This window comes from Schistocerca nitens, chromosome 6 (assembly GCF_023898315.1).
Source record: "Schistocerca nitens isolate TAMUIC-IGC-003100 chromosome 6, iqSchNite1.1, whole genome shotgun sequence".
Classification (NCBI taxonomy): domain Eukaryota; kingdom Metazoa; phylum Arthropoda; class Insecta; order Orthoptera; family Acrididae; genus Schistocerca; species Schistocerca nitens.
In genome coordinates, this window is record NC_064619.1 from 337,271,094 (window position 1) to 337,291,302 (window position 20,209).

The 20,209-nt window shown below is 41.2% G+C and overlaps 1 protein-coding gene across 1 annotated transcript in view; it reads left to right on the top strand.

Annotated features, from left to right (window-relative positions):
• The window catches only part of LOC126263638 (GDP-fucose protein O-fucosyltransferase 1), a 130,977-nt gene that overhangs the window by 93,032 nt on the left and 17,736 nt on the right, over nt 1–20,209 (top strand). The window contains exon 6 of the mRNA XM_049960730.1: nt 11,141–11,377. Coding sequence (XP_049816687.1) covers nt 11,141–11,377 — 237 coding nt within the window. The remainder of the gene's footprint in view (nt 1–11,140; nt 11,378–20,209) is intronic.

A 20,209-nucleotide genomic window follows, 5' to 3' on the forward strand; every position in this document is an offset into this window, starting at 1 on the left:
CGGGATTGGAATGACTCCTTACCCTCTCCCTTAAAACCCACATCCTTTCGTCTTTCCCTCTCCTTCCCTCTTTCCTGATGAGGCAACAGTTTGTTGCAAAAGCTTGAATTTTGTGTGTATGTTTGTGTGTCTATCGACGTGCCAGTGCTTTCGTTTGGTAAGTCACATCATCCAAGTAAAGAAATTATTTGACATGACAAATATATATGGTATAAAACATACATGAAAAATATTCTAACATACAGCATACAGATTGAAAATAATAGAAAGGTAAAACTCCTTTGCTAGAATAAGATTTAATTTAATTTTTTTTATACATATATTTTTTTAACTTCTGATTTTTTTATATTTTTATATTTTTTCAATTAGTTATAGTTTTTTTGTTTTTTGTATATTTTTTTGCTTATGATTTTCTTTTTAATTTTTTTTACTCGTGTTTTTTTTATTTTGTATTTTTTTCCCTTATGATTTTCTTCTTTTAGTACAGCTAAAGATACATCAGTATTATCTAAATTTTTTTTTCAATTATTTATGTACACTTGCCTCTCTACTACAATATTACTACAAGTCACATTCTTATGAAGAGTACTTTTGCTCCCCACAACATCAGTATAAACAACAATAAACTGCTCATATATCATGAGGCTTTATCTAAAATTGGTTTTTGAAACTTATACCTTTGCATGCATGTCCTCACATGCATGCCTTCACCCACAGGGAAGACTTAGCTTCCAAAAATTAGAAAAAATTCAGAAATGCTCACTAGGGAGACTTTTTTTGTAAAAATAAATCTTTCTCTCATTCTTTGTTACATCAGTGTTTTTTCATCAGTTTCAATTAACATGTGACTTCAAATTATTAATTTATACATGCAAATATACATACTTGGTTGTACAGGTAGTTTTGTCCTAACAAGCATATTCCAGTGGAGGACTTTTGTTTTTGATGATAATAGATTATTTAAATTTTTTGCAATTATGATTTCTGTTTATACAGTTTCAAAGAGACAACATTCCTGAGACCAAATAATTTCTTTGACTTAGGATACACCAAACGATAAGCATTAGGGTGTGGATTTTCTATGACTTCAAAAGGCCCAATATAGATATCAAAGAATTTTTTAATTTCTGAAGTTAACATTTTTGATTTTTCATGAGATTTGATCAGAACAAGATCCCCAATTTTAAAAGTGGTTAATCTTACCCTATTGTTATGTCTTTTATTCCTCTTTTCCCCTTGTTTCCTCATAGTTTCCCTGACAATATCTTCTCTTTCTTGCATAGTTAAAGGTGTACATTTAGGAAATTCAATAAGTTCTGATATAAGATTTGGAGGTCTAATATTAAACATAATCTCATACGGTGAAAATCCTGTGGAACTATGTTGTAGGCTATTCATAATATCTTCAAAATTTCGAATTTGCTCAAACCAAGTTGGATGTTTATGGCTACAATAGGTTCTACAAAGTCTCCCAATTTCTCTCATATATCTTTCTGCAGGATTGGTGGATGGAGAATAAACAGATATAAGTATATGCTTCAATTTTGACCTTTCAATAAACTTTTTCCAAACTTTAGAGGTGAACTGTGAACCATTATCTGATAATATAGCTTTTGGTTTACCCACCTGTGCGAAATAATCTCTTTCAATTTTTATTATAATTTCATGGCTAGTAGCTTTTTTCACTGGATATAGTTTAATTAATTTTGAAAATACATCTACCATAACAAATATGTAACAGTGACCACCTTTACTCTTTGGTAACATTCCATATAAGTCCACTGCGATAAGATCTAAAGGTTTTTCCGGAATAATGTTTTGCATCTCTCCACCACATCTTTGATTGCTCACTTTAACTCTCTGACATTTGTCACAGGTTGCCAATTCTTTTCTTACCTTCTTTCCAATATTGTAAAAATAAACATTTTCTTGTATCTTTTGAATGCACTTCTGTATCCCACAATGACCAAAACTTTCATGTATGTAAATGATCAGCTTATCAGCATCTGCCTCTGGCCAACACAGTTTCCAATTATCAGAATCTACATCTGTTCTCCGAAATAAAATCCCCTTATGCAATTTGTAAAATTTATCAAGTTTCTCATACCCCTTCTTGCCTAAACATTCGTTGATTAATTTCCAACTCTGATCCAAATTTTGATTTTTTTCTAATTTTGTTACACATAGCTCTAATTGTTTTCTCATTTTCCACCCCTTTTAAGTATCTAATTTTAAATTGCTTTTCCTCCTCTTGTTCAAAAATCTCCTTTTCTCCCCCAATTGGTAACCTTGAAAGTAAATCAGCTACTACATTCTCAGAACCTTTTATGTGTTTGATTTCAAAGTCAAACTGTTGCAGAAAAATTGCCCATCTGGTCAACCTATTGTGGTATAATTTGCACTCTTGTAAGTAACTCAAAGCTTTGTGATCCGAAAATACTATGGTTTTATGTCCAATAAGGTAAATTCTAAATTTTGTAAAAGCCCAATGAATTGCCAAAAGTTCCTTCTCTGTGACTGTATAATTTTTCTCATGCTTGAGCAACATTCTGCTTGCAAATGCTATGGTACAATGTATCTTAACTCCATTCTCTACTCTTTCTTGAAATAACTCTGCTCCAAGCCCATAATTACTGCTATCAGTGTTCAAACAAAATGGTAAATTAAAATCAGGTCTGTGTAATAAGTGTTGCTTCCTCAACTCTTGCTTAATTTTATCAAACTCTTCCTGACAACTTTTATCCCAAACCCAAATAGTGTTTTTCTTAAGTAACTGACTTAAACATGGTGCATTCAGACTCTGATCACTTATATGTTTTCGGTAATAACCGCATAACCCAAAGAACGACTTTAATTGTTTTTTAGTCTTAGGAATAGGAATTTCTGAAATTGCTTTAATTTTTTCTGGATCTGCCAAAATTCCCTTGTCTGTGACAACATGACCCAAAAATTTTAATTCAGAAACTGCAAACTTACATTTCTCTAATTTCAATGTCATCCCCGCTTTTCTAAGTTTTTCACAAACTGACTTCAAAATCGAAAAATGTTCCTCCCAATTTTGCCCTGTAACCAAAATGTCATCTACATAAATTATCAGTTTAGACGCAAGTTCTTGCCCCAGTACATGATCCAAAGCTCTTATAAATTCGGAAACATAAGAATTTAACCTAAATAGTACAACACAATATTGGTAACACTTACCATTGTACAAGAAAGCAGTATATTTTCTAGAATTAACCGAAAGTGGTACCTGATGAAAACCCAAAGTTAGATCCAAACTTGACATATATTTTATATTTGTAAATTTATAGAGTAACTCATCAATATTTTCAGGATGGTCTGTCTGTCTGAACAAAATTTTGTTTAAGTGTCTAGAGTCCAAAACCAATCTTACTCCACCATCTTTTTTCGAAACTACAACTAGAGGATTATTATATGCACTGATACTCCTTTCTATTATATTACATCCTTCCATCTTTTTCAGCTCTTTCTCAACAGCAGGTCTTTTTGATATTGCAATACTGTATGGTTTTATGAAAAATGGTTCATGAGGTTTTACCTCAAGCTCACATTGATAACCCTTTACCCTACCAGGTATGTCACTGAAAACATAACTGTATTCCCACAGCAGATTTTCTAACTGTTGTTTTTGCTCCCCAGATAAATTTTGTGTTTCTGAAATTTTCAAATTTACTAAATTCCCAAATTCAACTTCATCAGTATCAAATCTATGAGTTTCAGTATTCTCCAATCTATTTTCTTTTAGTAAATTGATACTGTCAAAATTTCCATTACTCTGATCACCAAGTGTGTTCACAAAATTTGTCTGAATGTATTCCCTTTCACTAGTTTCTATCAAAAGTTTTCTTCCAACCCAATCAAATGCTGTATTTACTTTTACTATCCAATTCATACCCAAAAGAAAATCCTCATTAAATTCCTGAATTACAAAACATCCATGTGTGAACAACTTGCCTTCAATTAAAAATATCACTAAAGCCTGGCATTTTACCAATTTACTGCTCTTCCCAGTAGCACCTTTTATCTTTACCCCAACAACTGGCATTTCAACATAATCTTTCCCCACTTTCAATTTCTTGCTTAACCTTTCAGATATTCCCGAGATCTCACTTCCTGTATCAATTAAACATTTACCAATCCATGACCCAATTTGAACTTTTATATAAGGACTGCAAAATTGATCACTTTTCTCAGAACCTATCTCCTCGTGTAATAAATCACTTTCAATTTCCCCAAACCTATACTTATCAGAATCATATGGTATATCATCATATGTATTATTTGTCACAGTTATAGAATTTGCACAAGATACAAAATTGTCATTAGTACTCTCTATTATCTCAAATAGCCAAGAATTTTCATCCAAATCACATTGTATACTATTGAAGTACTTATCCTTCAGCTTTTCAAAAATAAAATATCTCATCTTTTTCCACCACTCAGGACATACAGTTTCACATACATTAATAAGCATCTTTCTAAAGTTCTTGTCAAAAGAAATAGTTTCACTGTTCAGCCATATATTCATAAGAAATGTGTGTGTGTCATTAGTATCTGTAAAAGTTTCACTTAGGCTAGAAATTGTACATGTGCCATCATCATTTGTGTAGTCAGATTCTTTACCAACAACATCAAAATTCACACTTTTACATACACCCAGCTTGCGAGCTTTATTCATCCTGGTAACATCCCTGGGAATTTCTATAATATTCTCACTATTTAATCCATTTTCAACCATGTGTATACCCAACTCCCTATTTAAACTAATGAAATACCTTTCCTCAACATCATCATCAATACCATTACCATCATTATTAACAACATCATTATCATTACACATATTCAGGTCATACACATTCAAATTATCCCCCAAAATATTATTTCCCCTTTCTAAAGTTACCAGATCCCTTTCACCAACATTTTCATTCTCACAGCATGCATTCTCTCTTTCATTCACATACATCTCTGAACTACTACAAATTACACCATCTGACAAAGTGTTGTTCTTTTCTGCCCAAGCGTAAAACTCTGTTAAATTAAATGAATCACAATTTACTTTTATCTACTGTATGTTCTTGTGTATTGAAAATGTTATCTTTATCATCATTATTTTCCTCTTGAAATTTCTTCAATAAGTAACAACTAATGACCTCATGTGATAGCTTAGGTTTGGAACTGTCATGTTTGAGTTTATGATAGTCACATCCATTGGTCCTTTCATCATGCTCACCTTCTGCCTCAACCTTGCGGACCTTCAAGGGGGCGTCTACTCGTTTTTTATTTCCGGTTCCTGTTTGAATTGCTGATTATGGTTCTGCCAATGTCTCTGATCAACATTTCTGTTCCCATTCCTATGCCAAACATTACCTGATTGTTGGTAATTTCTATTGTGCTGATCTCTAACAAAATTTCTGTCATTTTGATCCCCAAAGTGTTCTCTATTTTGTTGATTATTAACGCGAAAATGTTGTTCTTGTTTTGGATAAAAATTATGGTCCTTCTTTTCAAAATTGCTATATCTCCCTGAATTTTGACTGACACCATGATAATTCTTTTGTTCCCTTTTTTGAAAGTTGTCATTTCCCCAATTTTGACCATTACCTTTCTGAGTAAACCCACTGTGTGTTCTTGTTGTTACCCTATCCAACTTTTCAATATAATTGAGAAACTACTCTACATTACTATCAGGACAATGAACTAAACTCAACTGCATTGTTGATGGCAATCTTCTCTTTAAGGTATCAATTTTGATCAAGTCATCCAAAGGTTTTGTTAAATGAATAAGTTTTTGAAGTTCACTTTTGCAAAATTGTTTCATGTTCCCATCTGATTCTCTATAGTTTCGCCCATTCAAAAATTCACTTTTGATTCTAGTTTGTTTAAGATCATCCCAAAATTTTTCCAGAAATTTTGATTCAAATTCTGAAAAGGTCATCCCCAAAGTTACAATCTGGTTTGCCCAAGTCAAAGCTTCCCCTTCCAAGAATTTTTTCACAAATTTAATTTTTATTTCATCTGGTGAGTGAGGTAAAAAACAATCCTTACAATACTGTATAAAATCAACGGGATGTAAGGGTCCATCTACCGAAAAGTGCTTCACTGGAATATTAGATACAAGATTACATGTGTTGACATTGTAATTTTTTCTTTGAAATTCAATGTCAAAATTTTCAATTTTTTCGCTAAGTTCTTTGACAGATTTTTTGTTTTCTAAATCATTGCATTCTACTTTTTCTTCTAGAGTAACCAAACGATTGTCAGTTTTTTGTTCTACATTTTTTACTAAAACTTTTGTATTCTCATCCAAATTTTTAATTTCCCCTTTTATCTCATTAAATTCAATTAAATTTCTTTCCCTATCTGCCAGTAACTCATTTTTTACAGTATTAATGTCACCGCTCAATTTAACATCAATTTCATTTACTTTTGCTTCCACAGATTCAATTTTTTCCTCAACACTGCCAACTCTGTTCGAAAGCTCACCCACTTGGGTATTGACTGCTTGGACTTGCAACAAAATGTTATCAATTTTTTCATCCCAGTACGTCTTATTGTCGTCAACTGATTGTCTAATTTCATCCCAGTACGTCTTATTGTCGTCAACTGATTGTCTAATTTCTTTCGTGAAATTTACAAGAAAACTTTTCAAATCAAATTGATCAGTTTTTTCTGTTTCATTTGACCTGTCCTGATGTTCGAAGTCTATTAAATTACTACTCTCTACTTTAGGCACAATACTCTCGAAAATCTCGTAAGTCATTGTGAAGAACAAAAATTTATACACAACAATACAAAACAAGATAAAAATATTGTTTTAACAAAATACAAGGGTTTCGTCACTTATCTGGAACATTCTTCTACTGTTGCAAAACCACGTTTTCCATCCATGTGATTGTTGACTAAAATTCTTGAAGTATTTTCTTCTGTCGAAAATTATATTTTTTGCCGAAACACTTCTTCTCCAAAACTTTTACTTCCCGATGAACACAAACACTGTAACACACATTCTGAAGAAACTGGTATTAACACACAAAAATTTTCTTCCTCGTAGCACTGTTGAAGATCTCGTGAACACAATATCCCGGCACTGAGCTCCCAGTTGAAATACGGCTTCCCGGAAAGACTCAAGTTGAAAATATGGTCACTATTTTTTATTAACTTAAATTTGCCATATTTCGTGACAGTACCTTTTCCATTAAACGTTTGCAAGGTGATATTAGTCTTGGCTTCAGTTGTCTAAGTATGATTCCACAATGCATCGTTGTCGGCTGCAGAAATGACGTGGTTCAAAGTGTTTCTCTCATTTTGGTGTTTCAAATACAGTTTCTTCTTTATAGTCAATACAAAAATAATAGTAACATAATTCAAAATTATTTAGGACTTCGACCTTCACAATGTTCTTCCATCAACACATACCAACAGTTAGCTGCCGACTGACTATAGTCAAAGACGACTCTAGCGTCAAAGATACTTTACACAATACACAAGTTTCCATTTGTAATCAGTCTCTTTGCTATTCTTCGATACATTTTCTAATAATAAACAATATGCTTTCACTCTCAAAAACAGAGGTAAATTAACATATGATAAGACAAATTATAATAAATTCTGACAAAAATATAAGAAAACATTTACACTTCGGTATCGAAAAATGTGGTAAAAAAAAATAACATTTCCCAGATCCATTACAAGTCCCAGTATTTGGAGGTGGACGAAAGAATCTTTGTGTCGCCGTAGTTTGTGCTATGACCCATGTCAAGACGGTGTCAAGAAGGATCCTTTATTGTATGATTATATGATAGCAGAACAAACACTGGTAGCAGTTACTTCTGTAAAATATCTGGCAGTGTGCGTGTGGAACGATTTGAAGTGGAATGTTCATATAAAATTAATTGTTGGTAAGGCGGGTACCAGGTTGAGATTCATTGGGAGAGTCCTTAGAAAATGTAGTCTATCAACAAAGGAGGAGGTTTACAAAACACTCGTTCGACCTATACTTGAGTATTGCTCATCAGTGTGGGATCCGTACCAGGTTGGGTTGTCAGAGGAGATAGAGAAGATCCAAAGAAGAGTGGCGCGTTTCGTCACAGGGTTATTTGGTAAGCATGATAGCATTACGGAGATGTTTAGCAAACTCAAGTGGCACACTCTGCAAGAGAGGTGCTCTGCATCATGGTGTAGCTTGCAGTCCAGGTTTCGAGAGGGTGCGTTTCTGGATGAGGTATCGAATATATTGCTTCCCCGTACTTTACCTCCCGAGGAGATCACGATTGTAAAGTTAGAGATTCGAGCGCGCATGGAGGCTTCCCGGCAGTCGTTCTTCCCGCGAACCATACATGACTGGAGCAGGAAAGAGAGGTAATGAAAGTGGTATTTAAAGTGTCCTCCTTCTCTAGTCACCATTAATGGACTCATGGCATCTGGTGGACCATTGGTCGCCCCTGTTCTGTATGTGGATTATTTCTGTATTTGGGCTAGCTTCCATTCAGTGGCCTCTGCAGAACAGCTCCAGGGTGCCATCCTGTGCACTTCCATGTGTACGCACTCGCACGATTTTTAATTCTCTCCCCTTGCGTAGAGGGTCGCTGTACTAGGGGCCCCATCTGGATCTGGAGCTCTACCTCAATGCCCAACACCTGACTGTGGTCCACCAATTCCGTTTATTGGGTCTTCTTGTTGACAACAAGCCCTTTATCCATCATCTGAAGGTTAGCTGTTTTCATAAACTCAATGCCCTTCGCTTCCTTGCCCAAACCTCTTGGAGTGTGGATTATTCAATTGTTTTCCACCTTTACCGGGCATTGGTTCTGTCCTGTCTGGACTATAGCTGTTCAAGTTTATGGGTCAGCTGCCCCTTCCACATTGCTCCTCTTAGACCCAGTTCACCATTGTGGTACCTATTTAGCCGTCAGTGCCTTTCACACGAGCCCTGTCGATAGTCTTCTGGTTGAGGCAGGGATCCCTCCCTTTTTGATTCGGCAGTCCCAGCTCCTGGTTCCTTATGCCTTCACTATCTGCTCTTCCCCTTATCACGCTTCCTATTCTGTTCTTTTTGTGGCTTCGGGCCATTGCCCACCTGCTGCCCACCGCCCACCCTCAGATGAGTTTACCAGTTGGGCTCCACTTCACTTCTTTCTGCTATGACTCCGTCTCCCCTACTTGGTTAGTTTCTTGACTGTGGATTCAGCTGGATCTTTTCTTGGGACCAAAGCCCCCATCGCTCCAATGGCGATCTGTTGTGTGTTCCAAACACTCTTACGGAGATTTCAGGATGCCATTCTTTTTACACCGGTAGCTCTATTTCCACTGATCATGTGGCATATGCCTTCACGACCTCTGTCAGCATGGAATACCACTTCTGTTAGCACCTAACACCATCTCTTTGCTGCCACATGTGGGGGTGTTTACTGCAGAATTGATGGCCATCTATCAAGCCCTCTGTTTTATTACACAGCCCTCCCTCACCCGAGTTGTATTATGTATGGACTCAATGAGTGGCCTTCATGCTATCGCTTGGTGTTTTTCCCACCACCCGTTGGTCTCTGCCATCCACAACTTTCTTGCTGGTCTCAGTGAGCTGCTTATTTGGTTGATTTCTTTTGGATTCTTGCCCACGTAGGTATCCAAGGCAATGACCTTACTTTATCATGTGGCTGGGGGTTTGACCACCTACTTCCCATTCTCTGTGACCACTCCAGGGGCAGATTTACTGCTTTACATCAAATTCCTCTTTGCTCAATTATGCGTTAATTTTTGGGAGGCTATTCCCTTGTCTAATAAACTCCGCATCATCAAGGATACACCCGCCAGGTGATGTTCTTACATCTGCCTCTCCCAATGGGAATCTACGATCCTCTGCCATTTTGATATTAGCCACACTTGGTTTACACATGGTTTTGTACTCCACAATGAGTGGCCCCTCCCTCCCCTTTGAAGTTGTAGGGCTCAATTCATGATGATACATATTTTGCTGCAGTGCTCCTGGCTTTTGGCACTTCACACTAAAAATGCCATCCCACCTTCCGTGTCTCAGGTGTTAGTGGACAACCCTTGTACCATTATGTCTGTTCTTAGTTTTCTTCGTGAAAGTGGTTTGTACTCTCAACTATAAGTCCTTGAATTTTCCTCTGGAATTACTCCCTCAGCTAGCATAGGCATTGGCTATGGAAGCCTTGACCTTGCCTCCATACCAGCCATGTTCTCCCTGCCTTTTCCCTACAGTTTTGCCTGGTCTGTTGTGCTGTTTTGTTTCTTTTTTATTTATGTTTTCTTTGCCTGGTGTTGTCCCCTGTGTATCATATGGTATGGTGTAGGTGTTAGGACAGGTCGGTTGCACTGTGGTGCCCCACTGCGTGTAGCGTTTCTGGGGCTCCTGTGCTCTCCCCGTTCCCACCCATGCATCTCCTATTCTTTCCTCTTCCTGCTGCCCTGATGTCCCTTTTCCCCCCTTTGTTTGCACATTGACTGAACTCTCGTTTGTGTTGTTTCTCCCGTGCTTCTACCATCCTAGATCGTGGGACCGATGACCTCACTGTTTGGTCCCCTCCCCCAAATCAACCTATCAATCAATCAGTCACCTTACTCTGTCACCGAGAAATGGAGTCCCTGGAGATGTTCTAAGTATAAATTAAAAAAAAAAAAGTGCTAATGAAGAAACAGTTGTCTTGAATCAGACAAATCGTCAGCCTTTAGAAATGAAGTTCATGCTAGGAGTTGTAGGAGTTGATGGCCAAGTACCCAGGAAAGAAAAAAAAACTATAAATTATTTGAAATGGGAATGTTGGTATCATTATGTATCTAACTCAGAAGTGAAACATAGGCTATAAAATATATTCTAAATGATAGGGTATGTGACTTGCTCTAGATTTGGGATATCAAATGCTTCATTCTAGTGGTTTCTTTCTTATAAATCCATATGTATAAATTATTAACTGGTTGGCATTTCATTACAAAACTACATCGTAGACGGGTAAGAAAGACTGGCAAATAGGAGTAAAACTGGATCGACTGAAATTGTTTGGAACAGGTCCAGAAGAGTTTCTTTCATATTTACTGTGCTGTTAATGTGTTATTGTTTTGTGTCAAAAGGAGGCCAGTTACTTGGAATTTTTGTTTCCAGGGTAATGCATGTAAACATGTTAAACACAGTCCCAAGCTATTTGCAGCCCCACAGTGTCTTGGGTACAATAATGAAAGAGGAGTGGCTACAAATGAAATGTGCATGCCATCAACAGAAACTGTCATTAGACAGCTTAAAAGAGTAATCCGAGGAATGAAGGATGTAGCATCAGTATTTGTGGCTTCAGATAGTAATCACATGTTGCCTGAACTGCGAACAGCATTGAAGAGGATGGAGGTTAGTATAACGTTTTTGATGTTAACTGATTCTGCTGTCAGTTCTTGGTAGAAAAAGTTCGTAATTATAAATGAAAACAACATTTTGTGTGTTCTACAGCAATATATTATTTTGTTAACCAGTATTCAGCCAACAAGCATTGTAAGTCAAAAACTGGTTAACAAGCACATACATAATATTTTTCCACTTACAGTAACTTTTTAAGCTAGTGTGGTAAAATAAATGAATTCACAGATGGAAAAGAAAATGCTACAAATCCCCCATGCCATGAATATGTCCAAAGAAATGTATCATGCCACAACAAAAAGTAGTGGGACACTGCTCTGTTAGAGGAATCCACATTTGCTTGTGAAAAAATCTCAATGAGCAGAGGCGATTTCATCTTGCATCCTGACATTGTTTGGTATATTATTAATGAAAAACTAGATACATTGATTTGATATCTCTTGTATATAAAATTTCTGTCACTTGCCCTTTATTTGAGATTCCAGATGCATTCCAAACACATATTAAGACACAACCAAGAGCATACTGGAAAACACTTATAACTGTTTCAAAGCCAAAGCTTAACCCTTAATCTTACAAAAACTTGTTATTACACAACGTGGAAATATGGCAAAATGACTTACAGGTACCAGAAGTAGAGATCAACATAAACTGGATGAAGGTTCAGTGTCTAAAGTTCCTGGTCATTCAAATGGATAATAAGCTGAGGTGGTACCAGCATGTGGCGAAGTTAACAAAAAAACTGAGTTCTCCCAGCTGAAATGTCTCCCATTGTGTCTGTTGACCTACAGACAGGGTTGTTAGCATACTTAGTGTTCCTTCATTCAATATTCTCCTGTGACACAATCTGGTGCAGAGAGATTAAAGTGAAAAGTGTGTTTTCTACAGAAGCATGAAATAACAATATTGTGTATAGCTGATGACTGAGCATCTTGTTGAACCCTCCTCAGGGTCTGTGGGATTCTTACACTTAAGTGCCAACATATATATATACCCTTATGGTATTTTTCACTAATAACAAGAGTTAATTCAGGATGAACTCTGCAATGTACAACCACAATAATATAAATAAAAATAATTTTCATGTAGATTATGCATCCCTCTGTAGGGGCCAAAATGGAGATTTATTTTGGTGCAAAAGTGTATAACAGATTGCCAATGTGAATTGGGCAGGAAATTGAATATCTCCAAAAAAAATTAAGTAAAAAAAATTATCTCATTATAGTGGCTCCTATAATGTATCAGAATATTTGGATTGAGAATCGTAAATTCTACTTCCTTTCATTCTTCAATTCCCATATGTTTCCAAGCATCGGAGTCATAAATTCCACATAACTCTAATATTTGTATTAGATATATCTTGACTCCCAGCACATAGACAGCTGATAGTGGTCTTTGTAAACTTACATAAATGCTTTAATATAATAGAGGGAAACATTCCACACAGGAAAAATATATCTACAAACAAAGATGATGTGACTTACCATACGAAAGCGCTGGCAGGTCGATAGACACACAAACAAACACAATCATACACACAAAATTCAACGGTTGCTTCATCAGGAAAGAGGGAAAGACGAAATGATGTGGGTTTTAAGGGAGAGGGTAAGGAGTCATTCCAATCCCAGGAGCGGAAAGACTTACCTTAGGGGGAAAAAAGGACAGGTATACACTCGCACACACACCCATATCCAACCACACATACACAGACACAAGCAGACATTTGTAACGGCCGTTACAAAGGTCAAACGGCTTCCTGCTCTTCATCCTTACCAGATGCTGCTTCAAGGAAGCCCTCCCAGAAAGCTCTGAAAGAGCGGCGGGAGGACAAACAAAAGTCCAAGAAAAAGAAACAACCTGTTCCACCGAAAGAGGTTCCGGTGGTCCCAACACCACCTCCACCCATCAGTTCTGCCTCTGAGGATGAGGTGGAATTCTAGTGTTCCCTGAGGACCTAGCTCTTGCCAGTGCCTCTGAAACAATGCTCCTAGCCATTAGTCCTTCACCGGTGGCAGCAGCTGACCCTAGGGAGTAACCTGCATTCTACGTCCCGTCATACCTTCCCCAAACACAGGAAGCATTCTCCTCTAGTGGAATTGTGGCAGTTTTTTCCCACTACTTGGCTGAACTAAGACAGATTTTAAGCTCAACACCTGCTCTCTGTATTGCCCCCCAAAAAACCTGGTTCCCAGCAATGCAGACCCCTACCCTTCGTGGCTCTCGGGTGTTTTATAAAAACTGGACTGACTGTAACAAGGCATCAGGTGGCATATGTCTGTATGTCCTTACCTCTGTATATTCTGAATCAGTGCCTCTTCATACAGCTTTAGAGGCTGTTAATGTGAGGATAAGTATGACCTTGGATATTATGTCTACCTGCAATGTCTACCTTCCTCCGGATGGTGAAGTACCTCTTAACGATTTGGCTGCTCTGATCTCCCAACTCCTCCCCTATTCCTGCTTATGGGGGACTTCCAATGCCCATAACCCCTTGTGGGATGGTGCCGTGATTACTGGCCGGGGTAGGGATGTCGAGAATCTTCTCTCTCAGCCTCTTAAATACGGGAGACCCCACACACTTCAGTGTGGTTTGTGGCACTTATTTGGCCATTGACCTGTCGCTTTGCAGCCCAGGACTTTCACCATCTGTCCACTAGAGGGTTCATTACAACTTGTGTGGCAGTGACCACTTTCTGATCTTCCTGTCTCTACCCAACCATCATTCTTCTGGATGTCTGCCGTGATGGGCCCTTAACAGGGCCGATTCACTGGCTTTCACATTTGCTGTCACTGTTCACACTTCTGCACGTGGTGCTATTAATGGGGTGGTCAAGCGGGTCACTGCATCGGTCGTATCAGCTGCAGAACATGCGGTTCCTCTTTCTTACGGGTGCCCTCGGCGTAAAACTGTGCCTTGGTGGTCGCCCGACATCGCTGAGGCCATCAAAGAGCGTAGGCGGGCCCTCCAACGACATAATCGGCATCCATCGTTGGAATCTCTCAATCTTTTTAAGCGGCTTCGTACCTGTGCCTGCCTCCTGATACAAAGATGGAAGCAAGAGTGCTGGGAAAGATACATTGCCTCTATTGGTTCTCGTACCCCTGCCTCCCAGGTGTGGACTCGGATTCGCCGCCTTAATGGTTACCCAACCCCGCTGGGGTTGCCTGGTATTTCAGAAAATGGGGCAGTGTGCACCAACTCAGGTGAAATCGCCAAGCATTTTACTCGGACTTCTGCCTCCACAAACTATCAACCATCTTTTCGTCCCTTGAAAGAGTGGGCAGAATGACAGCATTTGTCTTTTACATTGCGCCGCCTTGAGCCATACAATGCTCCTTTTACTGAGTGGGAATTCCTCAGTGCCCTTGCCCATTGCCCTGACACAGCTCCCGGCCCCTTACCAAATTCACTCCTAATTTCTCAGACTGTGGCCTCACTGCGTCAGATTCTGTCTATCTTGAATCGCATCTGGGGTGAGGGAGTGTTCCCGTCCCAGTGTCAGAACAGCATCATCGTCCCAGTGTTGAAACCTGGGAAGAACCCTGCAGCGTTGGACAGCTACCGCCCCATTAGCATCACCGACGTTCTCTGTAAATTACTCGAATGAATGGTAAGCCAGAGGTTGTGTTGGCTCCTGGAGTCTCAGGGCCTTCTGGCTCCATCCGAGGGTGGTTTCCGCCGAGGCCGCTCAACGACAGATAATTTTGTGTGCCTTGAGTCTGCCATCTGGACAGCTTATTTCAGGCGCCAACATCTGGTCGCCGTCTTTTTTGATCTACGGAGGGCCTACAACATGACCCGGTGCCACCACATTCTTGCCACGCTGCATGAGTGAGGGCCCCGTGGCTCGCTTCCGATTTTAATACGAACTTTCTCTCCCTCCGTACCTTTCGTGTTCAAGTCAGGGGCTCCTTTAGCTCCTCCCATATCCAAGAGAATGGGGTCCCGCAGGGCTCTGTATTGAGTGTTCCATTGTTTTTAGTCGCTATATAAATGGCCTATCAATAGCAGTAGGGTCGTCAGTGTTGCCCTCCCTATATGCTGATGATTTCTGCATTTACTTCAGTTCCTCAACCATTGGTGTTGCTGAACACCAACTACAGGGAGCCATTCGGACTGCGCAGTCATGGGCTCTCGCCCATGGGTTTCACTTCTCTGCCGACAAGACCTGTTTTCTGCACTTCTGTCGGCAACGGACAATCCATCCTGACCCTGTACTTTTTCTTGATGGCCATCCTCTACAGGTAGTCGAAACGTATCACTTTTTAGGACTGGTTTTCGACGCCCAGCTAACATGGCTCCCCCACATTTGTCAGCTTAAGCGAAAGTGCTGGCGGCATCTCAATGCCCTCCACTGCCTGAGCAACACCACTTGGGGGGCAGATCGCTCTACGTTACTGCAGCTCTACAACGCCCTAGTTCAGTCACGACGTGACTATGGGAGTGTAGTATATGGCTCGTCAGTGCCCTCAGCATTGAAGTTGCCTGATCCTGTGCACCACTGTGGGGTTCGTCTTGTGAAGGGCACTTTTCGAACGAGTCCAGTGGCCAATCTACTAGTGGAGGCCGGAATCCCTCCATTGCACATCACGTGCCGCCAAATGCTTGCCAACTATGCAGCGCACGTCCATAGCTCACCTCAGCATCCGAATTACCATCTTTTATTCCTGAACACAGTGGTTCATCTCCCGGAACAGCAACCTCAGTCAGGGATACCAGTCGCTGTACATGTCCATTCCCTGTTGTCTGAACTTTACAGCGTCCTGTGTGGGTCCATACAAATTCGCCTCTGTAGTGTACTACGCCTTGGCCGAAACTACTGCTGGACCCATCACATTTCCATAAGGAGTCCATTCCTCCTGAGGCACTCTGCAGTCACTTCCTACTATCGATCGCCGGCCGGAGTGGCCGTGCGGTTCTAGGCGCTACAGTCTGGAACTGAGCGGCCGCTATGGTTGCAGGTTCGAATCCTGCCTCGGGCATGGATGTGTGTGATGTCCTTAGGTTAGTTAGGTTTAATTAGTTCTGAGTTCTAGGCGACTGATGACCTTAGAAGTTAAGTCGCATAGTGCTCAGAGCCATTTGAGCCTACTATCAATCCTTGATGCGTCCCAGGGTTCTGAAGTCGTCTGTACCAACGACTCACTGGTTGATGGTCGTTTGGCTTTGCCTATGCTCACTTGGTGCATATCGAACAGCGCTCCTTGCCGGATGGCTGCAGTGTCTTCACTGCCGAGCTGGTGGCCATCTCTCGAGCCCTTGAGCATATTTGTTCCCGCCCCGGTGTGTCCTACCTGATCTGCAGTGATTCGTTGAGTGGTGTACAGGCCATTGATCAGTGCTACTCACGCCATCCTCTGGTAGCAACTATCCAGGAGTCGGTTTATGCCCTCGAGCGGTCTGGTCATTCAGTGGTCTTTGTATACACCCTGGGGCATATCAGAATTCTGGGAAATGAGCTCGTTGACAGGCTGGCCAAACAGGCCACTCATAAGGCGCTTCTGGAGATTGGTCTACCCAAACCTGACCTCTAATCGGTGTTACGCCATAAAGTTTTTGGGATGCTGAATGGCGCAACTTAGTTATGCCCAAAAAACTCCACGTCATCAAGGAGAGCACAAATGAATGGAAGTCTTCTCTGCAGGCTTCTCTCAGGAACTCTGTGGTCCTCTGCCACCTTCGCATCGGCCACACTTGGCTGATGCATGGCTATCTTCTCCGGCGTGAGGCCCCACCATGTTGTCGCTGTGGTTCCTGTTTGACAGTGGTCCACATTTTGTTGGACTGCCCACATCTAGCCACTCTGAGGCGGAATTTTCATCTCCCTGACACACTTCCTTCAATTTTAGGTGACAATGCCTCCACGGCTAACATGGTTTCATGTTTTCTACGTGATGCCGGTTTTTATTCTTTGGTTTAAGTTTTAGTTCCTGTCCTTTGTCTCCCTGTGCTTTCCACCCTAGTACTTTTCGGTTAGAGATTTTAATGTGTTGCAGAGTGGCTGGCTCATCTTTTTTTATCCTCGTGATAAGCCAGCCCAGGATATATGCTCTACTGTTTTAAGCTCTTCTGCCCGTTTCTTCTGTTGTCCCCAGTGTGTTCAGTTTCATGTTTTTTTTTCATCTATCTAGAATTCCTGTGGTGCGTACTGTTTGTTTTCTGTTTTATCCCATGGACTTGGTTCAATGGAACAGGGGACCGATGACCACATAGTTTGGTCCCTTTAAAAATCAAACCAACCGTCAACCAGCAGTCTCTAAGTAGGCAAACTCTAACTTCAGTGCTAAGAAATACAACCGCAGATCATTCCCCTCCCTGGCCACACCATGGGAGGAATGCCAGCGAAGCTTATTTGCCCCGGTACCTCGTATGTGCAAGGGTTGATGGGGAATCTTTCATGTCCATGAAGCCTCGGTTTTTTGCGAAGTATTTGGAGGACAAGTTTGGGAAGGTGAAGGGCTTGTCCAAAATGCGCTCTGGGTCAGTCTTGATAAAAACAGCATCTTCTGCCCAGTCACGGGCATTACTCACTTGTGACAAGTTGGAGGATGTTTCTGTTCCCATCATGCCCTCATAAGAGCTTAAATATGGTTCAGGGTATTATATTCCACAGGGACCTTCTTTTTCAGTCCGATGACAAGCTGCACGCCAATTTAGAGCGGCGAGGTGTTCATATTGTACAGCACGTCCATCGGGATCTGAGGGATAAGCAGATTGCCACCGGTGCCTTCATCTTGCCCTTCGAGGGTGACACATTGCCCGAGAAGGCCAAGATGACGGTCTATCGCTGTGATATCAAGCCTTATATCCCTCCACCCAATGCGGTGCTTTAAGTGCTGCAGGTTCGGCCCTATGTCTTCCCACTGTACTTCCAGCATCACATGTCGAGATTGTGGACGTCCATCACATCCCAATACTCCATGTGCTCCGCCTCCCACCTTTGCCAACTGCGGAGAGCATCATTGACCTTGCTCACCATCTGTAGGAATTTACAGAAAGAGAGGAAAATCATGGAATGTAAGACCCTGGACCGACTGACCTACACTGAGGCTAAGAAGAAATTTGAGTGCCTACATCCTGTGGCTATGACCTCCTCTTAGCCGCCACTACGAGAACAGATGTCGCCCCATCAGTTCATCAAATTCCTGTTGCCTCTCAGGACCGGAACTACACCTGCCACCTGGTGGGAGGCACTTCCCTCCCTGTTGCTTCTACGCCACCTACCTCGGGAGCAACACCCCCCAACCATCGGGGATATCAGTCCCCACTTCTGAGCCGGAGAAGCATAAGTTTTCTTTGGCTCCCCTCACTAGGAAGGGGTCCCTTGAGTCACTCCCTTCCCAGGTTTCTGCTAGTGGGAAAGATGACACCCACCAGTGGCTGAAGAGCCCAAAATCAGCTGGTTGTAGGGCTTCTCGCTCATCGTCAGTCCTGGAGACTGAATCACTGATCCCCAACACCAAGGGAATTGCGGTGGCACCCACACCAACCCTACCTACAAGCTCTGCATCTGAGGATGAGGTAGAGATTCTGGCATCAGCTGAGACCTAGAACTCACCAGACTTTCAGGCACAATGGATATAGACTGCTCGGGTAATAAGTCGGTGGCAGAAGGTGACCCTGAGGTGTAAGCTGCCTCATTGAATGTTCCATATCTTCCCAGTCTCACGATGGCATCATCCTCTAGTGGAATTGCGGCATTTTTTTTTTTCTACCCCGTGTCTGAGCTACAGCAACTGTTAAGCTTTACACCTGCTTTCTGCATTGTCCTCTAGGAAACCTGGTTCCTGGCAATGCGGATCCCCGCCCTCTGTGGCTATAAGGGATATTACAGGAACCATAGCGACTATCGTCGAGTGACAGGTGGAGTTTCCGTTTATGTCCTAAACTCAGTCTAGTGAAACTGTGCCCCTTCAAACCCCTTTTGAAGCTGTGGCTGTCAGAATAAAGATGGTGCAGGAAATAACTGTCTGCAATGTATATCTTCCTCCAGGTGGTGCAGTACCCCTGAATGTATTAGCTGCACTGATTGATCAGCTCCCTAAACCTTTCCTACTGTTGGGAGGTTTTAATCCCATAACCCCCTCGTGAAGTGGCACCATGCTTACTGGGCAAGGCAGAGATGTCGAAACTTTACTGTCTCGGTTCGACCTCTGCATCTTAAATACTGGGGCAGCCACACATTTCATTGTGGCTCAAGGTAGTTACTCAGCCATTGGTTTATCAATTTGCAGCCCAGGCGTTCTCCCATCTATCCAATGAAGGGCACATGATGACCTGTGTTGTAGTGACCACTTCCCCATCTTCCTGTCCTGCCCCGGCATCAGGACCACAGACGCCTGCCCAGATGGGCTTTAAACAAGGCAGACTGGGAAACTTTCACCCCTGCTGTCACATTTGAATCTCACCCACACTGTAATATTGACGTGATTGTTCAGCAGGTGATTACAACAATTGTTTCTGCAGCAGAAAACACGATCCCTTGCTCTTTAGGGTGGCACCAGCGAAAGATAGTCCCTTGGTGGTCACCAGAAGTTGCTGAAGCAATTAAGGAGAGTTGGTGAGCTCTATAGCAGCATAAGCAGCACCCTTCCGTGGAGCACCTCATAGCCTTTAAACAGATCCGTTTCCCACGTACGCCACCTTATCAAACGATGGAATGATGGAAGCAGGAGTGTTGGGAGAGATCATCTCGACCATTGGGTACCATATGTCACCTTCCCAAGTCTGTGCAAAGATCAAACATATTTTCGGGTACCAGACCCCAACAGGTGATAAATGGCATGTTACCTACCGATGAAAGCGCGATTGCCGAGCACTTCACT